General features: G+C 41.5%; 1 protein-coding gene across 1 annotated transcript in view; it reads right to left on the bottom strand.

Moving 5' to 3' along the window:
- Positions 1–13,875, bottom strand: part of LOC124023938 (zinc finger protein 728-like) — a 33,500-nt gene extending 19,625 nt beyond the window's left edge. The window contains exons 1-2 of the mRNA XM_046338101.1: positions 13,832–13,875; positions 13,075–13,269 (exon numbers count right to left, since the gene is read on the bottom strand). Of these exons, the coding sequence (XP_046194057.1) occupies positions 13,075–13,174 (100 nt within the window). The 5' untranslated portion in view covers positions 13,175–13,269; positions 13,832–13,875. The remainder of the gene's footprint in view (positions 1–13,074; positions 13,270–13,831) is intronic.
- Positions 13,876–21,438: the final 7,563 nt, after the last annotated feature.

Below are 21,438 nucleotides of genomic sequence, written 5' to 3'. Positions count from 1 at the left end.
TACTATACTGAACTATACTCCACAGGACTGTATGGTACTATAATGAACTATACTCCACAGGACTGTATGGTACTATAATGAACTATACTCCACAGGACTGTATGGTACTATAATGAACTATACGCCACACGACTGTATGGTACTATAATGAACTATACTCCACAGGACTGTATGGTACTATACTGAACTATACTCCACAGGACTGTATGGTACTATACTGAACTATACTCCACAGGACTGTATGGTACTATACTGAACTATACTCCACAGGACTGTATGGTACTATACTGAACTATACTCCACAGTACAGGACTGTATGGTACTATACTGAACTATACTCCACAGGACTGTATGGTACTATACTGAACTATACTCCACAGTACAGGACTGTATGGTACTATACTGAACTATACTCCACAGGACTGTATGGTACTATAGTGAACTATACTCCACAGGACTGTATGGTACTATAGTGAACTATACTCCACAGGACTGTATGGTACTATAATGAACTATACTCCACAGGACTGTATGGTACTATAGTGAACTATACTCCACAGGACTGTATGGTACTATACTGAACTATAATCCACAGGACTGTATGGTACTATACTGAACTATACTCCACAGGACTGTATGGTACTATAATGAACTATACTCCACAGGACTGTATGGTACTATACTGACCTATACTCCACAGGACTGTATGGTACTATACTGAACTATACTCCACAGGACTGTATGGTACTATAATGAACTATACTCCACAGGACTGTATGGTACTATACTGAACTATACTCCACAGGACTGTATGGTACTATAATGAACTATACTCCACAGGACTGTATGGTACTATAATGAACTATACGCCACACGACTGTATGGTACTATAATGAACTATACTCCACAGTACAGGACTGTATGGTACTATAATGAACTATACTCCACAGGACTGTATGGTACTATAATGAACTATACTCCACAGGACTGTATGGTACTATAATGAACTATACTCCACAGGACTGTATGGTACTATACTGAACTATACTCCACAGGACTGTATGGTACTATAATGAACTATACTCCACAGGACTGTATGGTACTATAATGAACTATACTCCACAGGACTGTATGGTACTATACTGAACTATACTCCACAGGACTGTATGGTACTATACTGAACTATACTCCACAGGACTGTATGGTACTATAATGAACTATACTCCACAGGACTGTATGGTACTCTAATGAACTATACGCCACAGGACTGTATGGTACTATAATGAACTATACTCCACAGGACTGTATGGTACTATAATGAACTATACTCCACGGGACTGTATGGTACTATAATGAACTATACTCCACAGGACTGTATGGTACTATACTGAACTATACTCCACAGGACTGTATGGTACTATACTGAACTATACTCCACAGGACTGTATGGTACTATAATGAACTATACTCCACAGGACTGTATGGTACTCTAATGAACTATACGCCACAGGACTGTATGGTACTATAATGAACTATACTCCACAGGACTGTATGGTACTATAATGAACTATACTCCACAGGACTGTATGGTACTATAATGAACTAGAATCCACAGGACTGTATGGTACTATAATGAACTATACTCCACAGGACTGTATGGTACTATACTGAACTATACTCCACAGGACTGTATGATACTATAATGAACTATACTCCACAGGACTGTATGGTACTATAATGAACTATACTCCACAGGACTGTATGGTACTATAATGAACTATACTCCACAGGACTGTATGGTACTATACTGAACTATACTCCACAGGACTGTATGGTACTATACTGGACTGTATGGTACTATAATGAACTATACTCCACAGGACTGTATGGTACTATAATGAACTATACTCCACAGGACTGTATGGTACTATAATGAACTATACTCCACAGGACTGTATGGTACTATAATGAACTATACTCCACAGGACTGTATGGTACTATAATGAACTATACTCCACAGGACTGTATGGTACTATAATGAACTATACTCCACAGGACTGTATGGTACTATAATGAACTATACTCCACAGGACTGTATGGTACTATACTGAACTATACTCCACAGGACTGTATGGTACTATACTGAACTATACTCCACAGGACTGTATGGTACTATAATGAACTATACTCCACAGGACTGTATGGTACTATAATGAACTATACTCCACAGGACTGTATGGTACTATAATGAACTATACAGGACCACACGACTGTATGGTACTATAATGAACTATACTCCACAGGACTGTATGGTACTATACTGAACTATACTCCACAGGACTGTATGGTACTATACTGAACTATACTCCACAGGACTGTATGGTACTATACTGAACTATACTCCACAGGACTGTATGGTACTATAATGAACTATACTCCACAGGACTGTATGGTACTATAGTGAACTATACTCCACAGGACTGTATGGTACTATACTGAACTATAATCCACAGGACTGTATGGTACTATACTGAACTATACTCCACAGGACTGTATGGTACTATAATGAGCTATACTCCACAGGACTGTATGGTACTATACTGAACTATACTCCACAGGACTGTATGGTACTATACTGAACTATACTCCACAGGACTGTATGGTACTATAATGAACTATACTCCACAGGACTGTATGGTACTATACTGAACTATACTCCACAGGACTGTATGGTACTATAATGAACTATACTCCACAGGACTGTATGGTACTATAATGAACTATACGCCACACGACTGTATGGTACTATAATGAACTATACTCCACAGTACAGGACTGTATGGTACTATAATGAACTATACTCCACAGGACTGTATGGTACTATAATGAACTATACTCCACAGGACTGTATGGTACTATACTGAACTATACTCCACAGGACTGTATGGTACTATACTGAACTATACTCCACAGGACTGTATGGTACTATAATGAACTATACTCCACAGGACTGTATGGTACTATAATGAACTATACTCCACAGGACTGTATGGTACTATAATGAACTATACGCCACACGACTGTATGGTACTATAATGAACTATACTCCACAGTACAGGACTGTATGGTACTATAATGAACTATACTCCACAGGACTGTATGGTACTATAATGAACTATACTCCACAGGACTGTATGGTACTATAATGAACTATACTCCACAGGACTGTATGGTACTATACTGAACTATACTCCACAGGACTGTATGGTACTATAATGAACTATACTCCACAGGACTGTATGGTACTATAATGAACTATACTCCACAGGACTGTATGGTACTATAATGAACTATACTCCACAGGACTGTATGGTACTATACTGAACTATACTCCACAGGACTGTATGGTACTATACTGAACTATACTCCACAGGACTGTATGGTACTATAATGAACTATACTCCACAGGACTGTATGGTACTCTAATGAACTATACGCCACAGGACTGTATGGTACTATAATGAACTATACTCCACAGGACTGTATGGTACTATAATGAACTATACTCCACAGGACTGTATGGTACTATAATGAACTATACTCCACAGGACTGTATGGTACTATACTGAACTATACTCCACAGGACTGTATGGTACTATACTGAACTATACTCCACAGGACTGTATGGTACTATAATGAACTATACTCCACAGGACTGTATGGTACTCTAATGAACTATACGCCACAGGACTGTATGGTACTATAATGAACTATACTCCACAGGACTGTATGGTACTATAATGAACTATACTCCACAGGACTGTATGGTACTATAATGAACTAGAATCCACAGGACTGTATGGTACTATAATGAACTATACTCCACAGGACTGTATGGTACTATAATGAACTATACTCCACAGGACTGTATGGTACTATAATGAACTATACTCCACAGGACTGTATGGTACTATAATGAACTATACTCCACAGGACTGTATGGTACTATAATGAACTATACTCCACAGGACTGTATGGTACTATACTGAACTATACGCCACAGGACTGTATGGTACTATACTGAACTATACTCCACAGGATTGTATGGTACTATAATGAACTATACTCCACAGGACTGTATGGTACTATAATGAACTATACTCCACAGGACTGTATGGTACTATAATGAACTATACGCCACACGACTGTATGGTACTATAATGAACTATACTCCACAGGACTGTATGGTACTATACTGAACTATACTCCACAGGACTGTATGGTACTATACTGAACTATACTCCGCAGGACTGTATGGTACTATACTGAACTATACTCCACAGGACTGTATGGTACTATACTGAACTATACTCCACAGTACAGGACTGTATGGTACTATACTGAACTATACTCCACAGGACTGTATGGTACTATACTGAACTATACTCCACAGTACAGGACTGTATGGTACTATACTGAACTATACTCCACAGGACTGTATGGTACTATAGTGAACTATACTCCACAGGACTGTATGGTACTATAGTGAACTATACTCCACAGGACTGTATGGTACTATAATGAACTATACTCCACAGGACTGTATGGTACTATAGTGAACTATACTCCACAGGACTGTATGGTACTATACTGAACTATAATCCACAGGACTGTATGGTACTATACTGAACTATACTCCACAGGACTGTATGGTACTATAATGAACTATACTCCACAGGACTGTATGGTACTATACTGAACTATACTCCACAGGACTGTATGGTACTATACTGAACTATACTCCACAGGACTGTATGGTACTATAATGAACTATACTCCACAGGACTGTATGGTACTATACTGAACTATACTCCACAGGACTGTATGGTACTATAATGAACTATACTCCACAGGACTGTATGGTACTATAATGAACTATACGCCACACGACTGTATGGTACTATAATGAACTATACTCCACAGGACTGTATGGTACTATAGTGAACTATACTCCACAGGACTGTATGGTACTATACTGAACTATAATCCACAGGACTGTATGGTACTATACTGAACTATACTCCACAGGACTGTATGGTACTATAATGAACTATACTCCACAGGACTGTATGGTACTATACTGAACTATACTCCACAGGACTGTATGGTACTATACTGAACTATACTCCACAGGACTGTATGGTACTATAATGAACTATACTCCACAGGACTGTATGGTACTATACTGAACTATACTCCACAGGACTGTATGGTACTATAATGAACTATACTCCACAGGACTGTATGGTACTATACTGAACTATACTCCACAGGACTGTATGGTACTATACTGAACTATACTCCACAGGACTGTATGGTACTATACTGAACTATACTCCACAGGACTGTATGGTACTATAATGAACTATACTCCACAGGACTGTATGGTACTCTAATGAACTATACGCCACAGGACTGTATGGTACTATAATGAACTATACTCCACAGGACTGTATGGTACTATAATGAACTATACTCCACAGGACTGTATGGTACTATAATGAACTATACTCCACAGGACTGTATGGTACTATACTGAACTATACTCCACAGGACTGTATGGTACTATACTGAACTATACTCCACAGGACTGTATGGTACTATAATGAACTATACTCCACAGGACTGTATGGTACTCTAATGAACTATACGCCACAGGACTGTATGGTACTATAATGAACTATACTCCACAGGACTGTATGGTACTATAATGAACTATACTCCACAGGACTGTATGGTACTATAATGAACTAGAATCCACAGGACTGTATGGTACTATAATGAACTATACTCCACAGGACTGTATGGTACTATAATGAACTATACTCCACAGGACTGTATGGTACTATAATGAACTATACTCCACAGGACTGTATGGTACTATAATGAACTATACTCCACAGGACTGTATGGTACTATAATGAACTATACTCCACAGGACTGTATGGTACTATACTGAACTATACTCCACAGGACTGTATGGTACTATACTGAACTATACTCCACAGGACTGTATGGTACTATAATGAACTATACTCCACAGGACTGTATGGTACTATAATGAACTATACTCCACAGGACTGTATGGTACTATAATGAACTATACTCCACACGACTGTATGGTACTATAATGAACTATACTCCACAGGACTGTATGGTACTATAATGAACTATACTCCGCAGGACTGTATGGTACTATAATGAACTATACTCCACAGGACTGTATGGTACTATAATGAACTATACTCCACAGGACTGTATGGTACTATAATGAACTATACTCCACAGGACTGTATGGTACTATACTGAACTATACTCCACAGGACTGTATGGTACTATACTGAACTATACTCCACAGGACTGTATGGTACTATAATGAACTATACTCCACAGGACTGTATGGTACTATAATGAACTATACTCCACAGGACTGTATGGTACTATAATGAACTATACGCCACACGACTGTATGGTACTATAATGAACTATACTCCACAGGACTGTATGGTACTATACTGAACTATACTCCACAGGACTGTATGGTACTATACTGAACTATACTCCACAGGACTGTATGGTACTATACTGAACTATACTCCACAGGACTGTATGGTAATATACTGAACTATACTCCACAGTACAGGACTGTATGGTACTATACTGAACTATACTCCACAGGACTGTATGGTACTATACTGAACTATACTCCACAGTACAGGACTGTATGGTACTATACTGAACTATACTCCACAGGACTGTATGGTACTATAGTGAACTATACTCCACAGGACTGTATGGTACTATAGTGAACTATACTCCACAGGACTGTATGGTACTATAATGAACTATACTCCACAGGACTGTATGGTACTATAGTGAACTATACTCCACAGGACTGTATGGTACTATACTGAACTATAATCCACAGGACTGTATGGTACTATACTGAACTATACTCCACAGGACTGTATGGTACTATAATGAACTATACTCCACAGGACTGTATGGTACTATACTGAACTATACTCCACAGGACTGTATGGTACTATACTGAACTATACTCCACAGGACTGTATGGTACTATAATGAACTATACTCCACAGGACTGTATGGTACTATACTGAACTATACTCCACAGGACTGTATGGTACTATAATGAACTATACTCCACAGGACTGTATGGTACTATAATGAACTATACGCCACACGACTGTATGGTACTATAATGAACTATACTCCACAGTACAGGACTGTATGGTACTATAATGAACTATACTCCACAGGACTGTATGGTACTATAATGAACTATACTCCACAGGACTGTATGGTACTATACTGAACTATACTCCACAGGACTGTATGGTACTATACTGAACTATACTCCACAGGACTGTATGGTACTATAATGAACTATACTCCACAGGACTGTATGGTACTATAATGAACTATACTCCACAGGACTGTATGGTACTATAATGAACTATACGCCACACGACTGTATGGTACTATAATGAACTATACTCCACAGGACTGTATGGTACTATACTGAACTATACTCCACAGGACTGTATGGTACTATACTGAACTATACTCCACAGGACTGTATGGTACTATACTGAACTATACTCCACAGGACTGTATGGTACTATACTGAACTATACTCCACAGTACAGGACTGTATGGTACTATACTGAACTATACTCCACAGGACTGTATGGTACTATACTGAACTATACTCCACAGTACAGGACTGTATGGTACTATAGTGAACTATACTCCACAGGACTGTATGGTACTATAGTGAACTATACTCCACAGGACTGTATGGTACTAGAGTGAACTATACTCCACAGGACTGTATGGTACTATAATGAACTATACTCCACAGGACTGTATGGTACTATAGTGAACTATACTCCACAGGACTGTATGGTACTATACTGAACTATAATCCACAGGACTGTATGGTACTATACTGAACTATACTCCACAGGACTGTATGGTACTATAATGAACTATACTCCACAGGACTGTATGGTACTATACTGAACTATACTCCACAGGACTGTATGGTACTATACTGAACTATACTCCACAGGACTGTATGGTACTATAATGAACTATACTCCACAGGACTGTATGGTACTATACTGAACTATACTCCACAGGACTGTATGGTACTATAATGAACTATACTCCACAGGACTGTATGGTACTATAATGAACTATACGCCACACGACTGTATGGTACTATAATGAACTATACTCCACAGTACAGGACTGTATGGTACTATAATGAACTATACTCCACAGGACTGTATGGTACTATAATGAACTATACTCCACAGGACTGTATGGTACTATAATGAACTATACTCCACAGGACTGTATGGTACTATACTGAACTATACTCCACAGGACTGTATGGTACTATAATGAACTATACTCCACAGGACTGTATGGTACTATAATGAACTATACTCCACAGGACTGTATGGTACTATAATGAACTATACTCCACAGGACTGTATGGTACTATACTGAACTATACTCCACAGGACTGTATGGTACTATACTGAACTATACTCCACAGGACTGTATGGTACTATAATGAACTATACTCCACAGGACTGTATGGTACTCTAATGAACTATACGCCACAGGACTGTATGGTACTATAATGAACTATACTCCACAGGACTGTATGGTACTATAATGAACTATACTCCACAGGACTGTATGGTACTATAATGAACTATACTCCACAGGACTGTATGGTACTATACTGAACTATACTCCACAGGACTGTATGGTACTATACTGAACTATACTCCACAGGACTGTATGGTACTATAATGAACTATACTCCACAGGACTGTATGGTACTCTAATGAACTATACGCCACAGGACTGTATGGTACTATAATGAACTATACTCCACAGGACTGTATGGTACTATAATGAACTATACTCCACAGGACTGTATGGTACTATAATGAACTAGAATCCACAGGACTGTATGGTACTATAATGAACTATACTCCACAGGACTGTATGGTACTATAATGAACTATACTCCACAGGACTGTATGGTACTATAATGAACTATACTCCACAGGACTGTATGGTACTATAATGAACTATACTCCACAGGACTGTATGGTACTATAATGAACTATACTCCACAGGACTGTATGGTACTATACTGAACTATACTCCACAGGACTGTATGGTACTATACTGAACTATACTCCACAGGACTGTATGGTACTATAATGAACTATACTCCACAGGACTGTATGGTACTATAATGAACTATACTCCACAGGACTGTATGGTACTATAATGAACTATACTCCACACGACTGTATGGTACTATAATGAACTATACTCCACAGGACTGTATGGTACTATAATGAACTATACTCCACAGGACTGTATGGTACTATACTGAACTATACTCCACAGGACTGTATGGTACTATAATGAACTATACTCCACAGTACAGGACTGTATGGTACTATACTGAACTATATTCCACAGGACTGTATGGTACTATACTGAACTATACTCCACAGGACTGTATGGTACTATACTGGACTATACTCCACACGACTGTATGGTACTATAATGAACTATACTCCACAGTACAGGACTGTATGGTACTATAATGAACTAGAATCCACAGGACTGTATGGTACTATAATGAACTAGAATCCACAGGACTGTATGGTACTATAATGAACTATACTCCACAGGACTGTATGGTACTATAATGAACTATACTCCACAGGACTGTATGGTACTATAATGAACTATACTCCACATGACTGTATGGTACTATAGTGAACTATACTCCACAGGACTGTATGGTACTATAATGAACTATACTCCACAGTACAGGACTGTATGTATGGTACTATAATGAACTATACTCCACAGGACTGTATGGTACTATACTGAACTATAATCCACAGGACTGTATGGTACTATAATGAACTATACTCCACAGGACTGTATGGTACTATAATGAACTATACTCCACAGGACTGTATGGTACTATAATGAACTATACTCCACAGGACTGTATGGTACTATAATGAACTATACTCCATAGGACTGTATGGTACTATAATGAACTATACTCCACAGTACAGGACTGTATGGTACTATAATGAACTATACTCCACAGTACAGGACTGTATGGTACTATACTGAACTATACTCCACAGGACTGTATGGTACTATACTGAACTATACTCCACAGGACTGTATGGTACTATAATGAACTATACTCCACACGACTGTATGGTACTATAATGAACTATACTCCACAGGACTGTATGGTACTATACTGAACTATACTCCACAGGACTGTATGGTACTATAATGAACTATACTCCACAGTACAGGACTGTATGGTACTATACTGAACTATAATCCACACCAACACTACCTTACAGAGCACCATCACTACCTTACAGAGCACCATCACTACCTTACAGAGCACCATCACTACCTTACAGAGCACCATCACTACCTTACAGAGCACCAACACTACCTTACAGAGCACCATCACTACCTTACAGAGCACCATCACTACCTTACAGAGCACCATCACTACCTTACAGAGCACCATCACTACCTTACAGAGCACCATCACTACCTTACAGAGCACCATCACTACCTTACAGAGCACCAACACTACCTTACAGAGCACCAACACTACCTTACAGAGCACCATCACTACCTTACAGAGCACCATCACTACCTTACAGAGCACCATCACTACCTTACAGAGCACCATCACTACCTTACAGAGCACCATCACTACCTTACAGAGCACCAACACTACCTTACAGAGCACCATCACTACCTTACAGAGCACCAACACTACCTTACAGAGCACCATCACTACCTTACAGAGCACCATCACTACCTTACAGAGCACCATCACTACCTTACAGAGCACCATCACTACCTTACAGAGCACCAACACTACCTTACAGAGCACCATCACTACCTTACAGAGCACCAACACTACCTTACAGAGCACCATCACTACCTTACAGAGCACCATCACTACCTTACAGAGCACCATCACTACCTTACAGAGCACCATCACTACCTTACAGAGCACCATCACTACCTTACAGAGCACCAACACTACCTTACAGAGCACCATCACTACCTTACAGAGCACCAACACTACCTTACAGAGCACCATCACTACCTTACAGAGCACCATCACTACCTTACAGAGCACCATCACTACCTTACAGAGCACCATCACTACCTTACAGAGCACCATCACTACCTTACAGAGCACCATCACTACCTTACAGAGCACCATCACTACCTTACAGAGCACCAACACTACCTTACAGAGCACCATCACTACCTTACAGAGCACCATCACTACCTTACAGAGCACCAACACTACCTTACAGAGCACCATCACTACCTTACAGAGCACCAACACTACCTTACAGAGCACCATCACTACCTTACAGAGCACCATCACTACCTTACAGAGCACCATCACTACCTTACAGAGCACCATCACTACCTTACAGAGCACCATCACTACCTTACAGAGCACCAACACTACCTTACAGAGCACCAACACTACCTTACAGAGCACCATCACTACCTTACAGAGCACCATCACTACCTTACAGAGCACCATCACTACCTTACAGAGCACCATCACTACCTTACAGAGCACCATCACTACCAATTCCTTGTATCTTTTGGTTGTCATTTCCGGTCACAACTTGTAGACTTGTTTACGTGATTATGTGCCCCAAAAATTATTTGGGGGGGGGTCAAAGAATTTCGAATTCATAAACAAAATTGATATCAGTAAAAACACTATAGCTAAATTGGTAGGTCTACATTTACTTGTTACATTTGTGAACTTTCATTATCCTCCTTATGAGGAAATATCTTAAAGATATGTGGTTTTTAGTAACGAGGCAACGATTCAGTAAAATGTATCCAAAACTAAATATAAGAATTGATATTAGTTGGCAGGGTTTTTACTTCAATATTATTGTGTTTTGATGTATTTCTTCTAAGAATTTTTCTGGTAGATATTTTTTTAGGAACCCTTGTCCATCCAATAAGCTTATTCACATGGATGGAAAATGGTTCAAATGTATGTATGCCTTAATTTCTTCAAAATATAGACTCTCTGCTTTCATTTAACACACAATTTGACACGCTCCAATGAACTTCACGTTGGTGCTCATGGGGTAATTTTACATGGGAATGAACCTACACCGTATAGATCAACTTATTTAACTGATAAACAGGTGCACTGGTGTGGACACGTTGATTGACAGTGTTCCAACAGAGAGATGTGAGAGAGGAGCGACGCCGGGTGTTTGAGGAGCGACGTCGGGTGAGAGAGGAGCGACGCCGGGAGAGCGAGGAGCGACGTCGGGTGAGAGAGGAGCGACGTCGGGAGAGCGAGGAGCGACGCCGGTTGAGAGAGGAGCGACGCCGGTGTTTGAGGAGCGACGCCGGGTGAGAGAGGAGCGATGCCTGGTGTTTGAGGAGCGACGCCGGGTGAGAGTGAAAGCGACGCCGGGTGAGAGAGGAGCGACGCCGGGTGGGAGGGGAGCGACGCCGGGAGAGAGAGGAGCGACGCCGGGTGAGAGAGGAGCGATGCCGGGTGGGTGAGGAGCGACGCCGGGTGGGTGAGGAGCGACACCGGGTGAGGGAGGAGCGACGCCGGGAGAGAGAGGAGCGACGCCGGGTGAGAGAGGAGCGACGCTGGGTGAGAGAGGAGCGACGCCGGGTGAGAGAGGAGCGACGCTGGGAGAGAGAGGAGCGACGCTGGGAGAGAGAGGAGCGACGCCGGGTGAGAGAGGAGCGACGCTGGGAGAGAGAGGAGCGACGCCGGGTGAGAGAGGAGCGACGCCGGGAGAGAGAGGAGCGACGCCGGGTGAGAGAGAGGAGCGACCCCGGGTGGGAGAGGAGCGTCGGGTGTTTGGGTGTCTCTCTTACCTTTGTGGATCATCTGGTGTCTCTTCAGGTCTGTGGATCGTAGGAAGCGCTTCCCACAGAAGGAGCACTGGTGGGGTTTCTCTCCGCTGTGTCTCTGCATGTGAGTCTTCAGGCTGCTTGGTGCAGTGAACCGCTTACCACACTGGGAGCAGAGGAACGGTCTCTCTTTGTCTGAGCTGGCACCCTCTCCTGTTTCTATAACAACATCACAGGGGTTAAACAGGAGTCCCTGGACACAGCCCTTAGCCGTGGTATATTGGCCATATACCACAAACCCCCAAGGTGCCTTATTGCTGTTATAAACTGGTTATCAACGTAATTAGAGCAGTAAAAATACATATTATGTTATACCCGTGGTATACGGTCTGATAAACCACGGCTGTTAGCCAATCAACATACAGGGCTCGAACCACCCAGTTTATTATACTGTATACAACACTATGCATTGGTATGTAGGAAGGTAGAAAGGGAAGATGACTCCTCTTAGACCCCTTTCAATGTAAACTGATCAGGAGTTATTTGGTTAGGGGGGTACAGTTTAGTACATACAAGATTGACAGCTATAAGCAGTCACTCAGCCCTCTGGGCCCTTCTCAAAAGTAGTGCTCTATATAGGGAACTGGGTTCCATGAAACTGGTCTCTGATGTTCTGATCAGGGATTACCTGGTTGGTCCTGTCTCCAACCTCCTTAGTCATCTGAAACTGGTCTCAATATACTGTAGCTCCACCTGGATGTTTTGATCAGTGATTAATTACCTGGGTTGGTCCTGTCCCCATCCTCCTCCTCTCTGCCCCCAACCTCCTCCTCTCCGTCCTCCTCCTCTCTGTCCCCAATCTCATCCTCTCCATCCTCCTCCTCTCTGACCCCCTCCTCCTCTTCTTCTCTTTTAACAGTAACAAGTCCTGTAAAACGTCAAACCAAAAGATCTAAAAACACTTTATAATATAAATGCCTCCCATCAGTACTCCACCAGAGGGAGCTCTAACTTGGTTCCCTGTAGAATCAAGAGCTCCTTGGGGAGGGGACACATTCTGGTACTCTGCTGCAGTTCTGTGGTACTGAACATGTAAAGTGTCACTTGTGGAACTATCTGTAAAGTAACGAAACGGGGTGATTAGGGGTAAGCTATTCTTTCAAGAGTTGACTCTTAAAACGAGCACCTATGTGCTGTTAATTGTTCTAAGTTGTTGTATATATATTTTGTAATTGATGATAATGTTGTTTTAAATTGCATTGAGAATCAAGTGTAAATCAGGCCCACCTGTCATCTCACAGGACCACAGTGGAAATAATAACCTGCCATCTCACAGGACCACAGTGGAAATAATAACCTGCCATCTCACAGTGGAAATAATAACCTGCCATCTCACAGGACCACAATGGAAATAATAACCTGCCATCTCACAGGACCACAATGGAAATAATAACCTGCCATCTCACAGGACCACAATGGAAATAATAACCTGCCATCTCACAGTGGAAATAATAACCTGCCATCTCACAGTGGAAATAATAACCTGCCATCTCACAGGACCAGTGGAAATAATAACCTGCCATCTCACAGGACCAGTGGAAATAATAACCTGCCATCTCACAGTGGAAATAATAACCTGCCATCTCACAGGACCAGTGGAAATAATAACCTGCCATCTCACAGGACCAGTGGAAATAATAACCTGCCATCTCACAGTGGAAATAATAACCTACCATCTCACAGGACCACAATGGAAATAATAACCTGCCATCTCACAGTGGAAATAATAACCTGCCATCTCACAGGACCAGTGGAAATAATAACCTGCCATCTCACAGTGGAAATAATAACCTGCCATCTCACAGTGGAAATAATAACCTGCCATCTCACAGGACCAGTGGAAATAATAACCTGCCATCTCACAGGACCAGTGGAAATAATAACCTGCCATCTCACAGTGGAAATAATAACCTGCCATCTCACAGGACCACAATGGAAATAATAACCTGCCATCTCACAGGACCACAATGGAAATAATAACCTGCCATCTCACAGGACCACAGTGGAAATAATAACCTGCCATCTCACAGTGGAAATAATAACCTGCCATCTCACAGGACCACAATGGAAATAATAACCTGCCATCTCACAGGACCACAATGGAAATAATAACCTGCCATCTCACAGGACCACAGTGGAAATAATAACCTGCCATCTCACAGTGGAAATAATAACCTGCCATCTCACAGGACCACAATGGAAATAATAACCTGCCATCTCACAGGACCACAATGGAAATAATAACCTGCCATCTCACAGGACCACAGTGGAAATAATAACCTGCCATCTCACAGGACCACAGTGGAAATAATAACCTGCCATCTCTCAGTGGAAATAATAACCTGCCATCTCACAGTGGAAATAATAACCTGCCATCTCACAGGACCAGTGGAAATAATAACCTGCCATCTCACAGGACCACAATGGAAATAATAACCTGCCATCTCTCAGTGGAAATAATAACCTGCCATCTCACAGTGGAAATAATAACCTGCCATCTCACAGGACCAGTGGAAATAATAACCTGCCATCTCACAGGACCACAATGGAAATAATAACCTGCCATCTCACAGGACCACAGTGGAAATAATAACCTGCCATCTCACAGTGGAAATAATAACCTGCCATCTCACAGGACCACAATGGAAATAATAACCTGCCATCTCACAGGACCACAATGGAAATAATAACCTGCCATCTCACAGGACCACAATGGAAATAATAACCTGCCATCTCACAGGACCACAATGGAAATAATAACCTGCCATCTCACAGGACCACAGTGGAAATAATAACCTGCCATCTCACAGGACCACAGTGGAAATAATAACCTGCCACCTCACAGGACCACAATGGAAATAATAACCTGCCATCTCACAGGACCACAATGGAAATAATAACCTGCCATCTCACAGTGGAAATAATAACCTGCCATCTCTCAGTGGAAATAATAACCTGCCATCTCACAGGACCACAATGGAAATAATAACCTGCCATCTCACAGGACCACAATGGAAATAATAACCTGCCATCTCACAGGACCACAATGGAAATAATAACCTGCCATCTCACAGGACCACAATGGAAATAATAACCTGCCATCTCACAGGACCACAATGGAAATAATAACCTGCCATCTCACAGGACCACAGTGGAAATAATAACCTGCCATCTCACAGGACCACAGTGGAAATAATAACCTGCCATCTCACAGGACCACAATGGAAATAATAACCTGCCATCTCACAGGACCACAGTGGAAATAATAACCTGCCACCTCACAGGACCACAATGGAAATAATAACCTGCCATCTCACAGGACCACAATGGAAATAATAACCTGCCATCTCACAGTGGAAATAATAACCTGCCATCTCACAGGACCACAATGGAAATAATAACCTGCCATCTCACAGTGGAAATAATAACCTGCCATCTCACAGGACCACAATGGAAATAATAACCTGCCATCTCACAGTGGAAATAATAACCTGCCATCTCACAGGACCAGTGGAAATAATAACCTGCCATCTCACAGTGGAAATAATAACCTGCCATCTCACAGTGGAAATAATAACCTGCCATCTCACAGTGGAAATAATAACCTGCCATCTCACAGGACCACAATGGAAATAATAACCTGCCATCTCACAGTGGAAATAATAACCTGCCATCTCACAGGACCAGTGGAAATAATAACCTGCCATCTCACAGTGGAAATAATAACCTGCCATCTCACAGGACCACAATGGAAATAATAACCTGCCATCTCACAGGACCACAATGGAAATAATAACCTGCCATCTCACAGGACCACAGTGGAAATAATAACCTGCCACCTCACAGGACCACAATGGAAATAATAACCTGCCATCTCACAGGACCACAATGGAAATAATAACCTGCCATCTCACAGTGGAAATAATAACCTGCCATCTCACAGGACCACAATGGAAATAATAACCTGCCATCTCACAGTGGAAATAATAACCTGCCATCTCACAGGACCAGTGGAAATAATAACCTGCCATCTCACAGTGGAAATAATAACCTGCCATCTCACAGGACCACAATGGAAATAATAACCTGCCATCTCACAGGACCACAATGGAAATAATAACCTGCCATCTCACAGGACCACAGTGGAAATAATAACCTGCCATCTCACAGTGGAAATAATAACCTGCCATCTCACAGTGGAAATAATAACCTGCCATCTCACAGGACCAGTGGAAATAATAACCTGCCATCTCACAGTGGAAATAATAACCTGCCATCTCACAGGACCACAGTGGAAATAATAACCTGCCATCTCACAGGACCACAATGGAAATAATAACCTGCCATCTCACAGGACCACAATGGAAATAATAACCTGCCATCTCACAGGACCACAATGGAAATAATAACCTGCCATCTCACAGGACCACAATGGAAATAATAACCTGCCATCTCACAGGACCAAAGTGGAAATAATATCCTGCCATCTCACAGTGGAAATAATAACCTGCCATCTCACAGTGGAAATAATAACCTGCCATCTCACAGTGGAAATAATAACCTGCCATCTCACAGGACCACAATGGAAATAATAACCTGCCATCTCACAGTGGAAATAATAACCTGCCATCTCTCAGTGGAAATAATAACCTGCCATCTCACAGTGGAAATAATAACCTGCCATCTCACAGGACCACAGTGGAAATAATAACCTGCCATCTCACAGTGGAAATAATAACCTGCCATCTCACAGTAGAAATAATCACCTGCCATCTCACAGTGGAAATAATAACCTGCCATCTCACAGTAGAAATAATAACCTGCCATCTCACAGTGGAAATAATAACCTGCCATCTCACAGGACCACAGTGGAAATAATAACCTGCCATCTCACAGTAGAAATAATAACCTGCCATCTTGCAGGACCACAGTGAAAATAATAACCTGCCATCTCACAGCGGAAATAATAACCTGCCATCTCACAGTGGAAATAATAACCTGCCATCTCACAGTGGAAATAATAACCTGCCATCTCTCAGTGGAAATAATAACCTGCCATCTCTCAGTGGAAATAATAACCTGCCATCTCACAGTGGAAATAATAACCTGCCATCTCACAGCGGAAATAATAACCTGCCATCTCACAGGACCACAGTGGAAATAATAACCTGCCATCTCACAGTGGAAATAATAACCTGCCATCTCACAGTGGAAATAATAACCTGCCATCTCACAGTGGAAATAATAACCTGCCATCTCACAGTGGAAATAATAACCTGCCATCTCACAGCGGAAATAATAACCTGCCATCTCACAGTGGAAATAATAACCTGCCATATCACAGTGGAAATAATAACCTGCCATCTCACAGTGGAAATAATAACCTGCCATCTCACAGGACCACAATGGAAATAATAACCTGCCATCTCACAGGACCACAATGGAAATATGTTATGTCATGTTGTGTCATGTCCTGTTGTGTCATGTCATGTCGTGTTATATTGTGTCATGTTGTGTTGTGTTATGTTGTGTCATGTTGTGTCATGTCGTGTCGTGTTATGTCATGTGTCAGGTCATGTTGTGTCAGGTCATGTCGTGTCATGTGTCATGTCATGTGTCGTGTCGTGTCATGTCATGTGTCAGGTCATGTTGTGTTATGTCTTGTTGTGTTATGTCATGTTGTGTCATGTCCTGTTGTGTTATGTCATGTTGTGTCATGTCCTGTTGTGTCATGTCATGTTGTGTCGTGTTATGTTGTGTCATGTTGTGTCATGTCGTGTCGTGTTATGTCATGTGTCAGGTCATGTTGTGTCAGGTCATGTTGTGTCATGTCATGTTGTGTCAGGTCATGTTGTGTCGTGTCAGGTCATGTTGTGTCAGGTCATGTCATGTCGTGTCAGGTCATGTTGTGTTGTCTTGTCTTCAGCTGGAGCAGACAACTACTTTTAATTACCTAATCAATTTAAAATCAATCAATATTCACATAATAAGGTCTTGGGATAATACATCTAGTCTATTCCCTGGCTAGTGTACTTATTACCTGGGTTGGCCACACCTCCTCCTTCCTGGTCCTCCTCTTCTTCCATATCTACTGGAACAACATCAACATCACACATATTGGCCTGTGTCCGGAATGACACACTATTCTCTATATAGTGCACTATATGCTACTACTACTATGCTACTATGCTACTACTATGCTACTTCTACTACTACTCTGAACTATAGCAGACCTGGGTTCAAATAGTATTTGAAACCATTCAAATGCTTCATCTGTGCTTGATTGAGCTTACCTGGAGCAATTGAACCAAATGGGATAGTCCCAAAAGTGTCACCCCGCCCCCCTGGCTATTTGGCCCTCCAGGCAGGCTCAAGCAAACGCTGAAGGATTTTAATGTTTTAAATGATTTGTTATATATTTTTAAAACTAGATTAGGATGTAACCTCTCTCTCTAAAAACTCCTATTAGGATTTAAACTAGCTCTCTAAAAACTCCTATTAGGATGTAACCAAGCAACCTAAAACTCCTATTAGGATGTAACCTAGCAACCTAAAAACTCCTATTAGGATGTAACCTAGCAACCTAAAACTCCTATTAGGATGTAACCTAGCAACCTAAAACTCCTATTAGGATGTAACCAAGCAACCTAAAACTCCTATTAGGATGTAACCTAGCAACCTAAAACTCCTATTAGGATGCAACCTAGCAACCTAAAACTCCTATTAGGATGTAACCTAGCAACCTAAAACTCCTATTAGGATGTAACCTAGCAACCAAAAACTCATATTAGGATGCAACCAAGCTCTCTGTAATTCTAGGCAGCATTCTGCCTTCTCCCTACAGTTTTCAGCCATCATGTTTTAACGTTGAGAAACATCAATAATCATCACTTGAGATAAGGCTTTCAAAACAAATGGCCCTTATCTTTCATCGGTGAGAAAGAGTCCTTCAAATACTGTAGCAGTTACAGATCCATACAGCCTTCATCCTACTAAACTACACTGTAGTAGTTACAGATCCATACAGCCTCCATCCTACTAAACTACACTGTAGTAGTAACAGATCCATACAGCCTCCATCCTACTAAACTACACTGTAGTAGTAACAGATCCATACAGCCTCCATCCTACTAAACTACACTGTAGTAGTAACAGATCCATACAGCCTTCATCCTACTAAACTACACTGTAGCAGTTACAGATCCATACAGCCTCCATCCTACTAAACTACACTGTAGTAGTAACAGATCCATACAGCCTCCATCCTACTAAACTACACTGTAGCAGTTACAGATCCATACAGCCTTCATCCTACTAAACTACACTGTAGTAGTAACAGATCCATACAGCCTCCATCCTACTAAACTACACTGTAGTAGTAACAGATTCATACAGCCTCCATCCTACTAAACTACACTGTAGTAGTAACAGATCCATACAGCCTCCATCCTACTAAACTACACTGTAGCAGTTACAGATCCATACAGCCTTCATCCTACTAAACTACACTGTAGTAGTAACAGATCCATACAGCCTCCATCCTACTAAACTACACTGTAGTAGTAACAGATTCATACAGCCTCCATCCTACTAAACTACACTGTAGTAGTAACAGATCCATACAGCCTCCATCCTACTAAACTACACTGTAGCAGTTACAGATCCATTCAGCTATGGAGCCCCCATCCTACCAAACTACACTTCCACTACTCTTCCCGAGTTACACTTACACACAGGTGTTCGGAGCATGCTAGACAGCTAATTGGCACAGGTGGCCTCTTGTAATTCCATCTGTTTTCCATAAACAAGCGCTGTAAGTTGAAGATATGGCCGTATGGGAACAATAACCCTATCAAGGTGTGTATCAATTTAACTTTATTTTATTTTATTATTATTATAAAAAGGTCCTTATCCTTCCAAAACCGTACCGCAAGCGACTCGTGTTAATATTCAGATTGGGCGAATGGGCTGCTAACAAAACTCCCCCCTGTACAGAAGACGCCTTCACCCAATGTCTTCTGTAATGGAACTGAGAGCTAGGATCGGGGTCTACATCCAGCGGCAGTTGTAGGCATCTTAGACTCACCCGAGTCAACGTTACCGTCTTCCCTCTCCTGTTCTACTCCTCCGTTATCTTCCTCGGTTCTTCTCTCATCCTCCTCTTCCTCTTTTTTGACAATCACATTGAGCTCCAGTGTTTGACTGCAGTCCTCCAGCTTCACTGACGCCATCTCTTGACCTGGCTGTGAGCTTTTCTGGGCCGGACTCGGTTCAGTCATGGTATGCTAGAGGCGGATGCTTTAATAAGAAAGGAAAATAGATATGTTC

The sequence above is a fragment of the Oncorhynchus gorbuscha genome, unplaced genomic scaffold (genome assembly GCF_021184085.1).
Source record: "Oncorhynchus gorbuscha isolate QuinsamMale2020 ecotype Even-year unplaced genomic scaffold, OgorEven_v1.0 Un_scaffold_1730, whole genome shotgun sequence".
Lineage (NCBI taxonomy): Eukaryota > Metazoa > Chordata > Actinopteri > Salmoniformes > Salmonidae > Oncorhynchus > Oncorhynchus gorbuscha.
This window is presented reverse-complemented; position numbering and strand designations above follow the sequence as displayed.